Consider the following 18251-nt stretch of genomic DNA (forward strand, 5'->3'; position numbering starts at 1 on the left):
GGGGGTTGTATGCCTCCGGGGGGTGACGCGCGCAGGGGGTCGCCCCGGGGGCGGAGCCACGCTCGCTGCTCAGCGAAGCGTCTGGTCGCATTTTTAACGTGATATGAGCCCGCTTTGTGCTGCGGGGGGATACGCTATCTCCGTCCCCTCCCCCCACGTCTAAATCCGACCTCCACTTGTGTGTGGAATTATATCTGTATCTATGCACGTGCGTACGGGTGTATATGTATGGAGGTAAGTGTGTGTGTGTATATGTATATATATATATATATATATAATGGGAGGCATGGCCGGACTGTGTGTGTACACCCCTCCCCCCCATATAGGGTGCAAATCTACCTTGCTTTCTATTTGATTTAAGAAAATGGGTGGGGGTGTATATATATGCACACACATGCACACCCCTGGCTATGCCACCCATTATTTAAACCCCCCAGCCTGCCATTATTTATGCACACGCACACACATACCCTTACTTCAGTTAGTCTATAAGGTGCAAATCTATCCTGCTTTCTACTTGATTTCAGAGTATGTCTATTGAGCACATCTTGACCAGTATTTAAAAGAAAGGGAAGCATTTCCATTGATATCTGCAGCAGCTGACACAGGACCTTAGCTTGGAAGTCTGGAAAACCTTATTCTTGGGTACCATCTCTGTACCCCCTGGCTTTTCAAAATCTTAATGTGTCTGTGTGTGTCTATATATATATATATATATATATATATATATATTTCTCTCTATACATACATAGAGAGAGAGATTCCAGTCTTCTCTTCTCTTCTCCCTTCTCTCTCTGTCTTTGGTTAGTGTATAAGATACAAATCTATCCTGCCTTCTACTTCAGACTAACGTGGTTAACTACCTTTCTCAGGCACACCTTGCCCACTATTTAAAAGAAAGGGAAAGATTTCCATTGACTTCTGAGAGAGACGACTCTTGACCCACATTGCCTGAACCCTTAGCATGGAAGTCTGGCAAACCATATGCTTAGGAGTCTGTCCCCGGTCTCCTTATGAATTTGTTTGCATATTAGTGTCAGTTTCTTCCTGCCTAGCAGATATATTATGCCCTCTGGTTGGACATGTTTATGCTGATAAGGTCAGATGAGTTAATACAAAGCAAGTTGTTCAGTGTTTAGCAAATGCAGAGTGCAAATAATTTGGTGAATTACATTCTATGTAACTTCATGAGAAGCCTCTAAAAAAGTTTTACAAGTAATGATTTTTCATAATTCCTCAGAAATTAGGGAGAGAACTAAGTTAAAGTCTAGGCCATCTTCTTGCCAGAGTAGGACAGGTCCATGCAATATATTTAAAAAATGCATTGTCCTTCTAATTTTAGGTGTAACAGATTCTGGCGTTCCCTTCATTTCTGTTGGAATCTTCTCCTAATCTTTTCCCATGCTTTAAAAAAAAGTATAGATGTATAAAGGTTATTAACAAAATGCACCTTTTTGTTTTTCAGATACAGTCCCTTCCTTAGACAATATTCATTATTTAAGAATTATTTTTTTTTCCATCTTTTAAGATGACAGCTCTTCCAGGTAAGCTATAATTAAAATAGTAAGCACTTGCTTCACTGTAGTTGAGCTGACCTCTTCGTGTTTGTTAGAACGTTATCATCATTGCAGGTTAACTGCGTTAATTGAGTTCAAGCAGAAGATGGTTTTGCAAGGTCTATTATAACTACTCTGTGTGGTGCTGTGGAGTGCTGCCATGAAAATATGCCCTGCTTTGTTCTGCTTCTGCATGTGCTTTCTGTCTTGTTCCTAGGTCTACTCTCAGCCAGGAGAACAGAAATTTGATGGGCTCTTATCACATTACATATGCAACACAGGACTTTTTGGGGGCATGTTTTCACAGTGGCACTCTTTGGCACCATCCAACACTGTGTAGGCATGTTTTTTTTCATTTCTTTAGGTATCTACAAGGGCAGTCCAGAGGGTGCAGCAGTGTGGTCATACTCGGATCATAGGCAGACAAGGTTCTTTGGGTAGATGTGATATTTTTTTATTAGACCAACTAAATAGTTGGAGAAAATTGTTCTTTTCATGCTTTCAGGTACAAACACCCTTCTTCAGGCATAGGGAGAGTTTGTTGCAGGGTGGATTTGATTTAAATCATGATTTAAATTGCTAGTCAGGAAGACTCGATTTAATCATTTTCTACAAAAAAGTGCTTTCTTGTTTGATAGTCATTTAACTTTATTCATTTAACCTTTATTCATTTAACTTCTTGAAACTGCACTTTTAGAGAAAGGTAAGAGCTTGACTGTTCACAAATTTGCAGAGAGACAAGAGGGCCGATGGGTAGGTAATCGGGTCTTCTCTCTTATCTCCATATACTGCTGTTAACAAGGATGTTATCTTTGGAGACATGAATCCACAGTTTGAGAACTGAAACTAAGCATCACAGAGATGTTTAATGGGATCTTCTAGTCTGAGCACTGAGTCCCATTGGGTTGAGTGGTTTTCTTTAATCTTTACTAATCTCGAAACCCCATAAGATTGGGCCCTTAGTATAGTCCATGGCCTGTTGTGGCCTATTTATAAAACTTTTCTAAAAGGTTATATTAATAGATTGTCTTAAATAGTATATAATTAGAAGTTATAATCCCTATTCCATGATGTTATCTTTGAGCTTTAATATATTTTAAATTAAAACTATCTTTATATGTTTGTTTTTTTGTTTTTTTTTTTAGAGCATCTTAGCAAAAAGAAATACAATAAATAAAAAAGATCTGAGTTAAATAAAATCTGTTTAAAAAAAATCATTGATTTTTATCCACCCTGGTTTGTTGTCTCCAGAGACAAGATCCTTGTTCACAGCAGTATATGGAGGTGAGAGATAATAGACCAGATTACCCACCCATCAGTCTGTCTGCAAGTTTGTGTACACAGAATCAAGTCTTTACCTTTCCCTGAAAGTGCAAAGTTTCAAGAAGTTAAATGAATAAAGGATATCAAACAAGAATGTACTTTTTGTGGAAAACAATGATTAAATTGAGGCTTTCTGACCAGTGATTTAAATCGGTTTGACTTAAATCCACCCTGTTGCTATTTTTCGTTTATGTGTCTGCCAGTCAATGGGTGCAAAATATCTGGCACCCTTTGAAGTTATCATTAGTAAAACATGAATGATGCAATATTATAGTTTTGATTTTTTTTTTTTTCTTTCCTCTCTCCCTTCCTTCAGTGTTAGAGGAAGAGCTGGTTTCCATTGATGAAGAACTGCAGGTGCTAGAAATCCAGATTCAGGAACTACTGGAAAGACAACAGGAGCTTATTAATAAAAAGACAGTGTTAAAGAGAAAAATAAAACAGTTTTCAGATGATTCAGAAGCTGGGGGAAGCCAAACAAATGATTCTGCTAAGTCTTGGGACAAACAAGGTTTACAAAATCAAATTCAGTTACTAATATCACCTTTATTCTGACTCAAAAGTATTGTAATTTTATGGGAAGAATGTAATGAGAATTACCTGTGTCAACAAGAAAGTGAAAATACGGTATTTCAGTCCACCGGTGTGTCAATTGTACTGCTTCATTCTGGGGGGTAGCATTATTTTTTGGTTGCCTTGATAGCCATTTGTTTTTATTAATTTGGATTAAATTAATTGCATCCTTGGATATTCTGAGTACTAATCTGGTAATAACTAGTTATCCTCAGTTTTACGTTATACTAGACCCAGAGATCTCGTTTAACTTCACCAGAAGAACTTTATTTTAATCTTGCTATCTTATTATGTGTAACACTGAAGTTCTGCCTATTAACTTCGAGTTAAAGTACAGGGCCAAGAATTTTTTTTTTAAGGAAGTTGTTCATGTCTCCTTACACAATGTAATACTCTTTGGCTACTAGTGTGGCTCTTCGCTAGTAAAATGTATCGTTGCAGACTAGCAGCCTATGTTGCAGTATGTACATACATGAATAAATGTAGTAGCTAACCTTGATTCTGATCCGAAGTCCTTTTAAGTCAATGGAAAGACTCCGATTGACTCTATTCATTTATGAAAGGGCTTTGGATCATGATTTAAAGTCATACATCTAGCACCTGCATCTTCTCCATACTGGATCCCAGATGGTAGAATTCCCAGTCGTTTTCTATTTTCTTATCTTTAGAGCCCTACCAAATTTATGGCAGAAGTGGACTGTGCAGCAGCGCCTTAATCTTGCAGGCTCCCCCCACTCTCCCCTTCCCCCACCCCTGTTGTTGATTGGCTGAGGGACCCTGGTGGCCGTGGTGCTTGTTGCTGACTGGCTGGAAGGCAAAAATTATAACCATATTTAAAACTGCGGTTTTCGTCTTCCTGCCAATTGGGAGCAAGCAGGGGGCCCTGCTGCCAGTTAGCAGGGGAGGAAATGCAGGGCAGCCTGCAAGATTAAAGGCGCCATTGCGCAGCCCACTTATGTCATGTATTTGGTAGGTCTCCACTTATTTTTCTACTAGCATGAAGAATTGCTGACAAGTCTCTTGTTCCAACTGAAATAGATGTGCTGAGTTTTTGTCCCATTATTTGCCACTTAAAATAGATCTGTTGTGCTTTTGTCAGCTGGAGGTTCCTGTTCAGCATGTTGGCAAAAATGTTTCTTGTTTATTTTTTTGGGAAGGGATTATGGAGACTTCTTGTGGAAATGCTGTTTATTTGAAACATTATATGAGCGATAGCCTGTTTCCATTTGCTGGCAAGGTTACTGGCATGTTTCTGCAAAGAAATGCAGGCTCACCTGTTGAATATCCTGGAGCATATTATGCCTCTTGCTTCACTACTTAATCTCACTGTAGTCATTCTGCATGTATACAAGTAGCATCTTTTCTCCTCTAGTTTTCCTGAATATGCCTATGTCTTTTTGAGGAGCATGAGTTTAGAATTGCCCTGAAAATTAACTAAAGTATCCTAACTATTCTAGCACTTGTCCTTGGAAGCAACTGCTGTCAGGCATAATACGTTTCATGTTCATATCAGTTGAATAGAATAGTCATCATTTAAAAGTTAGTATATTGAGGTCCTTGATGTGCTCATGGATTTCCTTTTGAGGATTAATTCATATTATTATATTATTATTCTCAACCTTCTCAGACTTGAGGCATCCCTCAGAAAATGTTAGTTCTTACCTTTCACTCAATTTTTAACTACAGAAAAATAGCATAGTTTTTCTGTCGCAAAGAACTGTGATCACAGCAGGTCAGAATGTGTTTGGTGCTGTGGATTCGTGTGTGAAATCTCTGGGTTTACCTTGTGAGCCATGCTTGCACACATAACAGTGCTAACATTGTTTGGCATCCTGTGGCATCCCTGAGAGGTTTTCAAGGCATGCTGGTTAAGAATCACTGTATAAGAGACTAAGCTTTGTGTTTAAATTTCAAATGGTCTGCAAAACAAATTCATACAAAGCATAACTTTGCACTCTCTCACTTAGTTTACACAGGCAAATCTTGTGGATGCCTTTTGAGCTTTTTAAAAAGTTAGCCTAATATACCATCAAGACACTTTCAGAAAAAAGTCACTTCTACGTTGTAGTTGTCTTTTTGTTTTATATTTTAAATGCCATTGCTTATGAAAGGATTTTCACTACTTTTTTTTCTCTTTAACAGACTTTCCATGGTCTGAGAATGTCACAGCTGCACTACAAAAGACCTTTAGACTCCAGAAATTTAGGTCTCTACAACTTGAAACAATAAACGTTACAATGGCAGGGAAGGATATATTTCTTGTCATGCCTACAGGTGGTGGAAAGAGTCTGTGCTACCAGTTGCCAGCAGTGTGTTCTGATGGTATGTGAGAATAAAGGTCATGTAAAAGTAAATGGATTTCAGGTTTTCACTTTGTATTATTAATTGGGGGGAGAGAGTGCTACATTCATAAATCTATTATAAGTGTTATTCCATCTGCTGAAGAATTGCCAGTGGAAGTGTCCCTGATTTGCACTTTAATTCTCTAGTGTTAAGTATTTTCCTTTCTTAATGTTTTGGCTTCATAACCTACAGAAACATATTTTTATTGTTTAAAAACAATGTATTCTGTTGCAATTTTTCTTTTCTCTTAAATTGTGAAGAGACTTGGTTTTTAGATTTTATAAATTTTTTTTTCCCTTTTCTTAACAAAAGAAACAAATTATTGATTAGCATTTTTCAGTCCCAAGGTAAATTAGCCTGTTGCACAGTGACCTGTTTTGGGGATTATTAGTTTTGATGATTGGTTTAATGTCTCTTGCTGTTAAGATGTTTAAATCCAGTTGTCAGTGGATAAAGGTGCATATCACAAAATTCTCCATCATATATTTATATCCTCTTCGAAAAATTTAAGTAGTAAACAGTGTCTGGTGAACTTCTAGAGCCAAATGCTAGGACCCTCAGAAATAGGGGTCTTAAAGTTCACCAAGGTACTTTAGCATTGATCTCTCTTTAAACATGGGGATAGTTCTACTGGCTTCAATAGTACTAATTCCATTTAGGCATGTGCTTAATGAATCGGGTCCTAAATTTTTCAGGTCCACACTTAAGTGATCTCATTTTCCAAATGTCTAAGCACTGTTCATTTCAAAAGGGATTCAGCATGTTGGAAAATCAGGTGACTTATTCAGGTGTTTAAATATTTACTTGGATACTTAACTACAGTTATCTGCTTTTGAAATTTTTTGCTTGTGCATATAAAGTTAATCGAGTCTTGCACTCTGGAGTGACTCCATTGAAACCCAGTGCACATTTTGGCCTTGTATTACACAGTTAATGCAGCAAATACTGGCCATCAGGAGCAAACACTTGACTGGAATGCTTTAAGCAGGAATGATCCTGCCTTTAGCAAGGGGTTGGACTCACTAGATGACCTCCTGAGGTGTCTTCCAGTCCTCTCTTTTTGTTGGTCGTATGTGTAGTTCTCAAGATGACCGCTGTTGGCTACCCAAACAAAGAAGCCTACAGTTAAACAAATATGAAAGCTGAGCTATTTGTAGGTAATCTCTCCAGAATAGAGTTGATGTGCATTGGTGTTACCATTTGGGGATGCTTTCATTGCTACTTTCTGTTCTTTACTTGGTCTTGAGAAAAAGACTTCATTCTGTGATTCTTCAGTCCTGCAGTATTTGCATTAAATGCACATGTGCATACAGGATTTTTGTTGCATTGTTCAAATTGAGAGAAATCTTATGAACTGGATTTTTCACATGAGATACGAGATTTTTTTTTTTTGTTCTCATAGGTTTCACACTTGTGATCTGTCCTTTGATCTCACTCATGGAAGATCAACTAATGGTTTTACAGCAGCTGGGAATATCGGCATCTTCATTGAATGCTTCAAGTAGCAAGGTATGTTTAACTGCCAGAATCTGTCGTCATTTTGCAACATTTTCAAAATTAAGTTCTTGCATCTTGTTTGCATTTTATATTATTCAGTGTCATTAAATGGATGGTATAATTTTATTTGCTAGCATACCATTTCATAGTTGTCACGCAAATTATCAGTCAAGGAACAAAATCCATTTGCCAATGTTTCTATGATGCTAATAATAATATCAATAAAAATAAAATAATATATACCTGGTTTTTGGGAGGTTTTCATGTTTTATTTTTTTATTTTTTTTTAAAATCCTTGCATAGAATGAACATAATGTTGTGGGGCGGAGCTAATGCCATAATGTTTTTGGAGGTATTAGGATATTTTTGTTACTAAATGATTTTTTTTTTTCCTTTTTAATCCAGAAATCAGACAAAAGATACTGGGCAATATTATGTCACTTAATTTTCTTAGCAGTGCAGACTTGTTATAGCTGTAATTACGTCATTTGCTTCAGAATATAAATCCACTGTCAAAAGGGCCAGGAAGACTAATGGTATTGCATTGTCCAATTGCTCAATATGCACTTTGGGGTGGAGTTTTTCTAATTAATGCTTTCATGTGATGTGACAAATTGCACAAATATTTCAAGAACTGAAGTCCCTGAAAAGCCATTAAAAAAGCTGACAGTTTTTATTTTGCATGTGAAATTACTTTATATGCTACAGACATGTTTATCACGATATCTTGCACAGCAACAAAGACACTTCACCATACAGTACAGAAAAATATTTCTAAAGTTCTGTGGCCTTAATGCTAATATTAAAGTCTGCTTGATAAGTGTATTCACTTATAGTGACTCATTGCAGAATCATATGCAGTCTTGCCATTGTCTCATTTGGTTCACTATGTATGCATTCAACTAAAATTTGGTTGACAACCTGTTGATCCTAAAATGAAGCGATATTAGATGTGTTAACATCCTATTCCTAATCACAGTCCTAACAATCTAGATCACTATTTTTTTAACAGGAACATGTGAAGTGGGTTCATGCTGAAATGTTGGATAAGAACTCCAACCTCAAACTCATTTATGTGACTCCAGAGAAAATTGCAAAAAGTAAAATGTTTATGTCGAAATTGGAGAAAGCTTATCAAGCAGGAAGACTTGCTCGTATTGCTGTGGATGAGGTTCATTGTTGTAGTCAGTGGGGACATGACTTCAGACCTGGTATGTTCATTCAGAATTGTATAAGCAGTTAGATAATGATGGAAGAATAAGGCTGGGAGCGAGGCAAAGTGCTTCCTTTTGTGTATTGGACATACATTTAATTATCAAGGCACAGAAAATACTTGTGTGCAGTTCAGAGATTTTAAAATTCCTTTGGTATGATTCAAAAGTGGTTTATTTCTTTAACTAAGATCTAGGTTCAGGCAAGTCAGGGACACTTGCACTGGCAGTTTTTCAGCGGATTGATATCGCTCTAACAGTTAAAAGAAGAAACTGCAGCAGGCATCTCTAATACAGAAGTGCTACCTATGGAATATTACAGTCTATATAGCATTTTGTCACAAGTTGGTCAACTTGAAATGGCATGTTTCATCCTCAGACTTTAAGTGTTCATGGTCTTTATTATCTTTGTATTAGAGGTGACAAATATTAGCCACATCATGAAATGTTGTAGGATGAACTTGGACCTTTTTAAATATCATTTACAGGAAGAAAAATTACACTGTTGTGGTCTCATGTTTTGTTTGGTGTACATAATTAGTATTTATCAGATGTTATTTCTCATTCTGTTAAAGAAAACTTACAGTTTAATGTAAAGATAACTAGAGTCCTCAGTCTACTAGGCTTTTGCAGAATATTTTTAAATTATTATTTTAAAAAATAAATTTCCATTTAAAGGTTGTCTTACGAATACTATGGACAGAGCTAATTTTGTATATGTATGCTGGGCTATATATTTTTTGTTAATGAGGGCAATTGGTTGCTAGCAATTATATTTAAACAGATCAAAATATAATTTATGTAGATTTTAATGAATTTGTTCATTTTGTTTTATAATTCTCTTAACTACATTTAACTGTATGGTATCTTCTGAAATGAGAATGCTTTTGTAAATTGTGCGGGCCGGGAGCGACCCGAGCCCTTTTCCGTGCTGCACGCGGGCTGTGGCCAGCAGCCTGGGCACGCCGGGTCGGAGAGGGAAGGCCGTCGAGCTGGAATTGGGCACAAACGCTAAGCAGTAGTTTTAAAGATTGTTTACTTACACCGAGATGACAGTGGTGTAGGCTGGAAAACTTGCTTGAGTTGTGGTTACAGACGGACAACACAGACGGTCTCGTGGAGGTTGCTAGGCTCCACAGTGCAGAGCTCCGGATGCTCTGGGTGAACGAGCCACCAAAATCAGAATCGTAGATATGACTTATAAAAGTTGCGCTCGAAGACGGGAAGAGGTGGGCGATGTATCAGGTCGCCAAACTCCTCTGAATCTCAACCTGCGCGCCCCCACATGGGAATAATTTGAAAATTAGCCAATAGCGGAGAACGAATTTACATACCAGTGGCAGGAACTCTTTTGCACCGTGCATTCCTCTTGCAACATGAGCAATGCACTCTGCAAAAGAAGCTGCAGAAAGGCGGGAAACTCGTCCCTGCACCGGGGTTTTCCTCTGCAACAGGAAACTCTCCCGTGCAACGAAGCTGCAACTTGGCGGGGATAATTCTGGTGCCGAAGCGCACACAAAATCATGCCTTTGGGTCATGACATAAATATGTTACAAGAACAGTCCTGTCACTCTGTCAGTCCTGTACAGTCTGCTGAGCACCTTGTTTGGAAGTGTACATGAGTTCTGTTACTAGTGATTAGCTTGCAGATTTGATGTAATAGTACACAACTGTCATCTCTTCAGATTGAAACTGATTGTATACAAAACCAATATTTTCCCCTTATTTTCTTATGTAGATTACAAGTCACTTGGTATCTTAAAACGACAATTTCCCAAAGCTCCATTAATTGGATTGACAGCAACTGCAACAAGTCATGTTTTAAAGGATGCCCAGAAAATTTTGTGTGTTCAGAAATGCATTACATTTACTGCGTCTTTCAACCGGCCTAATCTTTTCTATGAAGTGAGTTTTTATTTTTTTTTCCTTCTCGTTTTGTGGTGTAGAGGCCCCTGTCATGGATCAGGACATTGCTATACTCGGTGTTACAGAAACACAAAGCAGTATATTTCATTTTCTAAGTGAGGGAGTTTTTCTGTGTGTTTGTTTGTTTTAAATAGTCTGAGGAAAGTGTTTCACAGTCACCAAAGTTGGTTGTTATAGTTTTCAGTAAGAGGATGACTCCCTACTGTTCGTGCAGCCTTTGAAAATCATCTTTTCCCATGGCACTGGTTTATTTCCAGGATAGTGTTCTAATAAGTATTTAGTCTTTATTGAAAGAAAACCACTGATTAGCTATAATTTTTTATTAGATGGCTCTAATTTTTATTAGAGAGCTTTACTAAGCTAAGTCTTTGGCAGTTCATTTCTTTTTACTTTTTCAATATTAATTTCTGACTGGGGAAATTAAAAAAATGGAAAAAACAGAAGTGGGATGTAAGGACACAGGAAAGAGATGAGGAGTCTGGCCTAGAAACACTTTGATCAATTGCATGTAGTCAGGTATTATGGCTATAATGTCTGCTCTTAATCAAATTACAATATTTCCTTTTCTAATATTGTTCTTGGTCTGTTTTATTTTGTGTTTTAAATCATCAGACTGACATAAATGTATCTTACCTATGTTTGTAGTAGATGTTATGACCATGTTCTTAGCTATGCTATAATCCAGTGTTTCTAAACCTGTTTTGACTCCAGGCTCTCTGTATCGGATTCAAGGCATACTGTCATGACTTTCATGAGTTGAGTAACAACCACTTTCAAAAACCAGTTTTATATATTACAGTGCTTACCTCCTTGCAGAGAGGCTGGACAGTGGAGGTTAGGGATTGGCCAGGCGAGGACTTGCCTGGGCCTGTACTTATCTGCTTCTTTCTCTCTTGATACCTTGTGGCACACCCCAAGGTGCCATGGCACCCTAGTTGAGAATTGGTGCTGTAGTCTAAGCATTACAAATCATAGCTCAACACAAACTCCTTTAGATTTCCCAAGTATGTAACCTTTAGCTGGTTCAATATTGAGTGTTGGCAATTTCATAGCACATTGAATCCAACTAAAAAGTAATTAGAATACATAAATACCTTGGTGCAAGAAAAATTCATCTTAAAGAGTAGTGTGTCTCTAGTGGGTTATGGAATAGAGAAAATCCCACACAATTTACTGATTCGTTTTGATGCACTGGCTGGGGAAATTTTTAGCTACTTGCACGATTTCACAGTGATTACACACTTAATTCATACAACACAATTTTATTTTAAAATTCTTTGCTACACATATAACACTGCTTAGCTTTAAGAAATACCACGAACATTAAGAACACAATAATTACATATATCAGAAACAATACTCCGAATGCACTTCCTTCCCAAACAATGCTATAAGAATTAGTATTACAAAAACAACTACAATTACAACTAAAAGTTAAATTTGAATCAATACTGTTATTTTCATAATATACTTACAATCCTAGAATTCCAAGAAGCCAAACACCTAAATATGGTTTCGTTCCTCAGTAGTACGGTTCAATGGGCTCGCCTCAGCAATACGATTCAATGGGCTGGCCTTAGCAGTGATAGGACTAAGTCCCCTTCAGTCCCTTTCGGGCGCTCTGCAGCTTCAGCGTGAACTAAGAGATTCGTGTTCACAGAGAGGGTGGTTCAGGTGATCAGTCTGATCCGGTCTACACTTGCGATTCTTCCTTCGTTGTTCTGCAAGTGAAGTTTACCTCCAAATTGGAAGAGTAGGTTACAGTTTTTATTGAGAGAGTTGCCGTCCTGGGCCTCTCCTACCCAAACCTGTCGCTACCCCCAAATTTGGGCTCGGGTCTTACTCAACAGATTCTTTGCTTGGTAATCAGTTTCTTTCTTGACTATTCTAATTACTTTGGGGAACTTCCATACCACTGCAAGTGACCTTTTCTTTCCAATTTTTTTTTTTCAAAGGCCCTAGGGTTTGATCTCTCGGAATTCGGGATATTTGCTTAAGGGTCATTTTTAGGTTCTCTTTGTTAAAGGCCTCTAAAGATAAAATTCAAGAATTAAGACTTTGAGCAAAGTCAGGACCTTCCGCATGTAGACCAAAACAATGGCCTAGATAAGAAGATAAATCTTGTCTTCCTAAACTGGCTAATGGGCAACTATTGCAAACATTCAAACTATTTCATTCAATATGACATAGAGGAACTGAGTTTGCTGTTCTAAGTGTTGTACGATAAGAGGGCTATGTGGGAAACTGGGTGAATTGCTCTTGAACAACTTTTCAATTTATCAGTAATATATGTATTTTTATTTATTTATTTTTTTAGGTTCGGCAAAAGCCTTCAAATGCTGAGGACTTCATGGAGGAGATTGTTAGGATCATCCATGGAAGATACAAAGGGCTCTCAGGTAAACAATATAAAAACTGTTATTTTTTTCAGGTAAGGTAATTGAAAATTGTATAAGATGTTATCCTTTCCAAGCAGGCTTCTGTTTTTATGGTACTTCTCCAATGTATTAGCAGAATTGAGGACAGCTGCTTAACTTTTTAATAAAGATCCCTTCTATTAACTAGCAATTTTTGTAGTTAATTTTGTATTTTTTTGAAACTTTTACTAAATTTTATGTCCCTTGCTGTTAGTCTGTCTTGTCTTTAGTTACATGATTGAAAGCTATTTTCCCTGCAGGATCCCTGCTTTGTTCAGTGTACAGGATGAGCTGCTTTGGCACTGGATTTGTGTTGTGAATGAGAGTTTGTGTGGGGCTCCCTGTTTTACTTGTTGTACAAGTTGTATTGTATGTAGTAAATGAAGCAGGGATTGCAGGAAGAGAGAAGACTTGTCAGGGTGGTAAAAACCAATTTTTCAGGACAGCATTATATCCTTTTGGAACATATTTTCTGTGCTGGTTCGGCAAGTCACTCTTTCACAGGTGGGACCAAATTGTGTATTGCTTACCGTCTGGGTCCCAATCATATTTTCCCTTCCTTAACCTCCCCAGTCCTTTCAAAATTTCTTCTAACCTACTACTTTCCCTGCTCCTGGTCTGGCTTGTGACTTCTTGCATATGAATCAAATGTGCTTTCTGGGTATTAGTAACAGTCATTAAGAGTAAGCTCTTCACTGTCCATTTCAGTACCTGTTCCCAATCTCAGCCACAGCAGTAATTACAGGGTAAGATTGGCTTCATCCCTTTAGCTCAGGGCTAGAACATTCTTGGCCACTCTTTGAAGATGGTGAAAAAGCAAACTAGTCGCACATGGTTACTGTGAGGGTCTTTAGGGAGGACGCATACACACTGGTCAACACTAGGAGCCAAGAGGCTTAAGCATGTGTAGCAGAGATAGAAGCTCCAATTGGGAGCTGAAAACTAATGGAAATTGAAATGTTAAGACATAACAAGTGAAAAATAACTACTCCATTGTAAAATGGTGATGGTAATAGGTCTGAGAGTAGTTCAAACTCAGTTTTGCTTGCAGAGTTCTTTAACCCCAGTACAGATTGGTCAATGGCTAAAAAAAACCCCCCAGAACTAATTTAAAATCTCCGTTTATTTCCAAGGGTAAGTGTTCTCTCCCTTGATCATTATGTTGCTAATTTGTACTCATGTTCTTTGTCTGTCATACAGTCCAAAATTAGAACTGATATGGAGACTGAATTATCTTCTCTGCACTTGAGAGAATCCTTTAGATGGCTGATGTTAGGGTGGCACAAGAAAAGTTTATTTTTGTGCACAGATGAGATGGTGTATGTTATTTTCAAGGCTACTAAACCCTGCACCTTGCATAGAAACAGAATTTACATTTTATTATATATGGTAAACATTTTTTTAAAATGTTCTTTGTTCTGTTTTTTTTGTGTGCAGGAATTATCTACTGCTTCTCCCAGAAGGACTCAGAGCAGGTTACCTTTAGCTTGCAGAAGTTGGGAATTAAAGCAGGAGCTTACCATGCAAATATGGATGCTAAGGATAAGACCTCAATTCACAGGCAATGGGCAGCCAATAAAATCCAGGTCATGTATACAATTCTCCACTGAGTTTAATCTGACTTCAGTGGGTGCATCTGCATGAGACTTTTACTGTTAAACTGACTGATTAACTCTGCAGTAAAGTCTCGGCATCTACACATGCAACACTATTAGGCTGCAATAAACTAATAAACACTGCTGTAGGATAGTACTTGTAAACAGAAGTATTATACTGCAACGGTGTTATTTACTGCACCACAACAAATGTGTAGATGCTGACAGGGTTGCCTGCTGGCTAGTCCTACACTGGACCACCCTTGTGTCCCAGCCAATCCCTCTGCAACACATTGAGGTGGGTTGGAGCAGCCCTGGGTTGGCAGGCTGACCCCCCCCCCCTCTGTCCCTGGATCCTCTGCCAGCCGTGGCTGCTCTGACCAGCTCAACATGCTGTGGTCTTGAGCGCTTGTTCAGACGTGGTGCCTGCGAGCAATAAACTCAGGCCCAAACTATGCTGGCATTTACTGTTTTGAATTGTTGGCACGTGTAAACTCGCCCACTGAGTAAGAACAGCATCCTGATAGTTTATTACTTTTGTTTCAGGTGGTAGTGGCAACCGTTGCATTTGGTATGGGAATTGATAAATCTGATGTGAGGTTTGTAATTCACCATTCGATGAGCAAATCTATGGAAAACTATTATCAAGAGAGCGGGCGTGCAGGTATCGTGAAAATGTCATGTACTGGCAAAGAGCACAGTTGTATCTTGTAGTTGCAATAGGTTGATACAGGCATTGTGCTTTGGAATCAGTTCTCATTTATACCAAGGCTGCTCTATACCACTGTAGCATTGTAAATTGGCTTTAAAGTGAGTATAAATTTTATATTTGCAGTGAGGTCCTTTTGCACTACAGAATGGTGGAAAGCAGCCTTAATGTAAATAAGCGTGTGGTCCTTCTGAGTTTTGACTTTTGTTTTCTGCATTGTTTTAAAGCACAGGCTGCTTCTGTGACATACTTACAAATAGCTACAAGACTACAATTTCCCTGCCCCCCCTGCCCTGATTACTCATTAAATGTAATTGCTTTTTTAAAAGGATGCTTTTAAATAATTTTACACAAGGTGATAGCTGTATTTGAGTGCTCAGGTCTTAGTAGCTGCTGATATCCTGGCAGTTAAACAACTGTCTTCCTATTAAATTCTCTTTTTATTGCTTGACTTGAATCCCTTCGAAAGTAACTGGTATTGTGTAGCTGACAAATCTCTTAAATTGGATTTCAGTACATTTTTAGGATGGCATCTTTAAAAAACAAACAAACCCCAAAAAACAATAACAACCAAACCTTCCTCTCCCCCCAGAAGTACCCATTAGGCTTAACTCTCTGCTTCTGTTGACATTCAGTTGCACATTATGACTGTATTCAGCCATTGGAAGGCCACACATTTTATTCTGTAAATTTTGCATTTTGCTTGAGAGCAAAATATGAATGCTACTTTTAAGTATTAACTAGCCCTTATGTTTTATTATGTTCATAGAAGAATGTGGTAAATCTGCCTTTCTGCTTCTAAGCTTTTTTGTTAAATTCCTAAAGTCCTGTTAGTTGATATGATCTGCTGAATTCTCTGTCATACAATGAGACACGCACTTGCATACTCACGCGCGTGCACACACTCACAAATATGGGCAGGGTTTTTGATAGAGTAGTAAGCATCCACACATGTGCGGGTAAACATGGGCAGGGTTTATCACAGAGAAGCAAGCATCCTTAGTACTGTATGTTCATGTATGTTTTTTATTTTGGTCCTAAATTATGTAAAGTCTAAAGTCTGTTTCAAATGCATTTCAGGTCGTGATGACCAGAAAGCTGACTGCATTTTATATTATGGTTTTGGAGATATCTTCAGAATCAGCACAATGGTTGTGATGGAGAATGTAGGGCAACAGAAACTCTATGATATGGTATCTTACTGCCACGACGTAAGTGGGTAAGTGTTTTATTTAAAAAAATAAACAAAACATATAAAACTTTTTTTTTTATAAAAGAGTGTTTCCCTTCGTAAACATTTTATTAGGAGCAGTCATAAATGCCAGGGTTCATAGTCCAGTGGAGACCACGTGCATGATCTGAGGTCAAGAGAGCAGGCCTTGTGAGGCAAGGCTAAGAGGCACGGGACTCTTCAACTTTGCTTTGTTTCTCTCTGAGATTGATGTATAATGATCAGACTGTTGGTCTGTTTAAACTGGTATTCTGCCTCTTGCACAGAATTATCTTTGGTGCTTTGGGGAAGGTAGAATTTCTTTCCTTGCCTATGGAAAGAACTCTGCCAGGTAGTTATTGCTATACACCTGGAGTAGGGGATAAAGGTTCCACAGTCAGAATATCAATTAATAACCAATCCAATTTTCATCCTGGAAGCTGCTGCTGTTGATGTTTGCTTTCATGTATTTAATCTTTTTTCCTAATTAGCTAAGCTCTTTATACAACAGTAGTTATAGCAGTTACAAGAACATTTGTAATATTGTATTGTTTACATAATCGACAAAGAATATTTTACATCTTGACTTTTTGAGTGAGCCTTTTTACTTGAAAGAACCTACCTTACCTCAAAACAAGTGGCCATCTCTATATTATTGATATGATCTAATAAATATGTCCCTTAATATTTTATAATCTCACTTATTGTTCTTCCATTCCAAAAATATATTCTTCCAGGTGTCGCCGGGTACTGATAGCTCATCATTTTGATGAAGTGTGGGATTCTGCAAACTGCAACAAAATGTGTGATAACTGCTGTAGAGAGAAATGTAAGTAAAAGGATTTAACGACTACAAGTAGAAAGCAGGGAAAATGGCCAGGTTAGACAGATTTCAGCATTTGTAATCGTAGTTGCCTGCAACCTTCCCCTTTTAAAGAACTATTTTGAGTTGCTTAACTTTGCCACTCTTTAACAGTTAGGGCTGAACTCTTCTAAGGTGTGTGCTTCACATGGCTTTTCAGGTTCAGCCATAATATTTCTGCTGTTTTGGAGAATAAAGGTAGTGAAAAATATATATATTTTTCCCTCTAAGTTTAAAAAAACAAAAAACCCCAACATTCCTGGCAGACTTTTCTTTGAGAAGTAATTTAGAATAACACTAGGGGAAGAGGGTGGCCTTTGTCTATGGGATAAGCCTTTAGGGCTAAGTAAAGACAGTAAAAAGCCTGAGGCTGAATTGAAACCAGAGAAATCCAGAGCAGCCTAAGGGCGAAAAGGGGGGCATATAAGCGCGCGGGCCTACTCCCGATCCCATCCATGTCGCCATGTGCGGGCCGGGAGCGATCCGGGCCATTTTTCGCTCCGCGCAGGCTGTGGCTAGCAGCCCGGGCACGCTGGATCGGAGAGAACGGGCGACACGCTAGAATTAGGCACGGACGCGTAATGGTTGATTCAAGATTGTTTACTTACACTGAAGATGGTCGCAGTGTAGGCTGGACAGTTTCCCAGGCACAGCTCCAATTAAATCCTCATTTGAGGACTACGACAAGCTCGGGTCTCTCTCACGAAGTTTGCTAGGCTCCGTGGATCCTTTTATTCACTCACTCACTCACTCACATGAAGTTTGCTTGGCTCCATGGGTCCTTTTGTGCGCAGGGAGAGGGATATGTCGAGGATTGCGAACGGCGACAGGGAGAGGCTAAGGGCTGATCAGACCTCTGTTGCCTGCTTGAAATGTGCTGGGTCCGATAGGCTCCGCAGCGCTTAGAGATCTTCACAAGACGTGAAGTCTCCTCCTCCTGGTGTTCGTGGAGTCCTCCCTTGCGGGAGTTCTCCTCGGAGTTCTCCAACTTGGGCAGAAACCACTCAAGCTTTTTATATGGCTAGCAAG

At 38.5% G+C, this 18251-nt stretch overlaps 1 protein-coding gene across 4 annotated transcripts in view; it reads left to right on the forward strand.

Moving 5' to 3' along the window:
* The first annotated feature begins 6 nt into the window (after window positions 1-6).
* Window positions 7-18251, forward strand: part of RECQL (RecQ like helicase) — a 30115-nt gene continuing 11870 nt past the window's right edge. The window contains exons 1-13 of one of the 4 annotated variants that reach the window (XM_025191320.1): window positions 7-234; window positions 528-645; window positions 1466-1544; window positions 3196-3390; window positions 5595-5774; window positions 7198-7304; window positions 8305-8503; window positions 10242-10408; window positions 12747-12828; window positions 14284-14432; window positions 14988-15105; window positions 16231-16369; window positions 17098-17189. In XM_025191320.1, coding sequence (XP_025047105.1) covers window positions 1529-1544; window positions 3196-3390; window positions 5595-5774; window positions 7198-7304; window positions 8305-8503; window positions 10242-10408; window positions 12747-12828; window positions 14284-14432; window positions 14988-15105; window positions 16231-16369; window positions 17098-17189 — 1444 coding nt within the window. In that variant the 5' untranslated portion in view covers window positions 7-234; window positions 528-645; window positions 1466-1528. Of the gene's footprint in view, window positions 235-527; window positions 646-1465; window positions 1545-1773; window positions 1893-3195; window positions 3391-5594; window positions 5775-7197; window positions 7305-8304; window positions 8504-10241; window positions 10409-12746; window positions 12829-14283; window positions 14433-14987; window positions 15106-16230; window positions 16370-17097; window positions 17190-18251 lie in introns of all 4 variants that reach the window. The other 3 variants (XM_025191319.1, XM_006035152.3, XM_025191321.1) reach the window with 3 other exon arrangements.

Source organism: Alligator sinensis, unplaced genomic scaffold, assembly GCF_000455745.1.
Source record: "Alligator sinensis unplaced genomic scaffold, ASM45574v1 scaffold1599_1, whole genome shotgun sequence".
Classification (NCBI taxonomy): domain Eukaryota; kingdom Metazoa; phylum Chordata; order Crocodylia; family Alligatoridae; genus Alligator; species Alligator sinensis.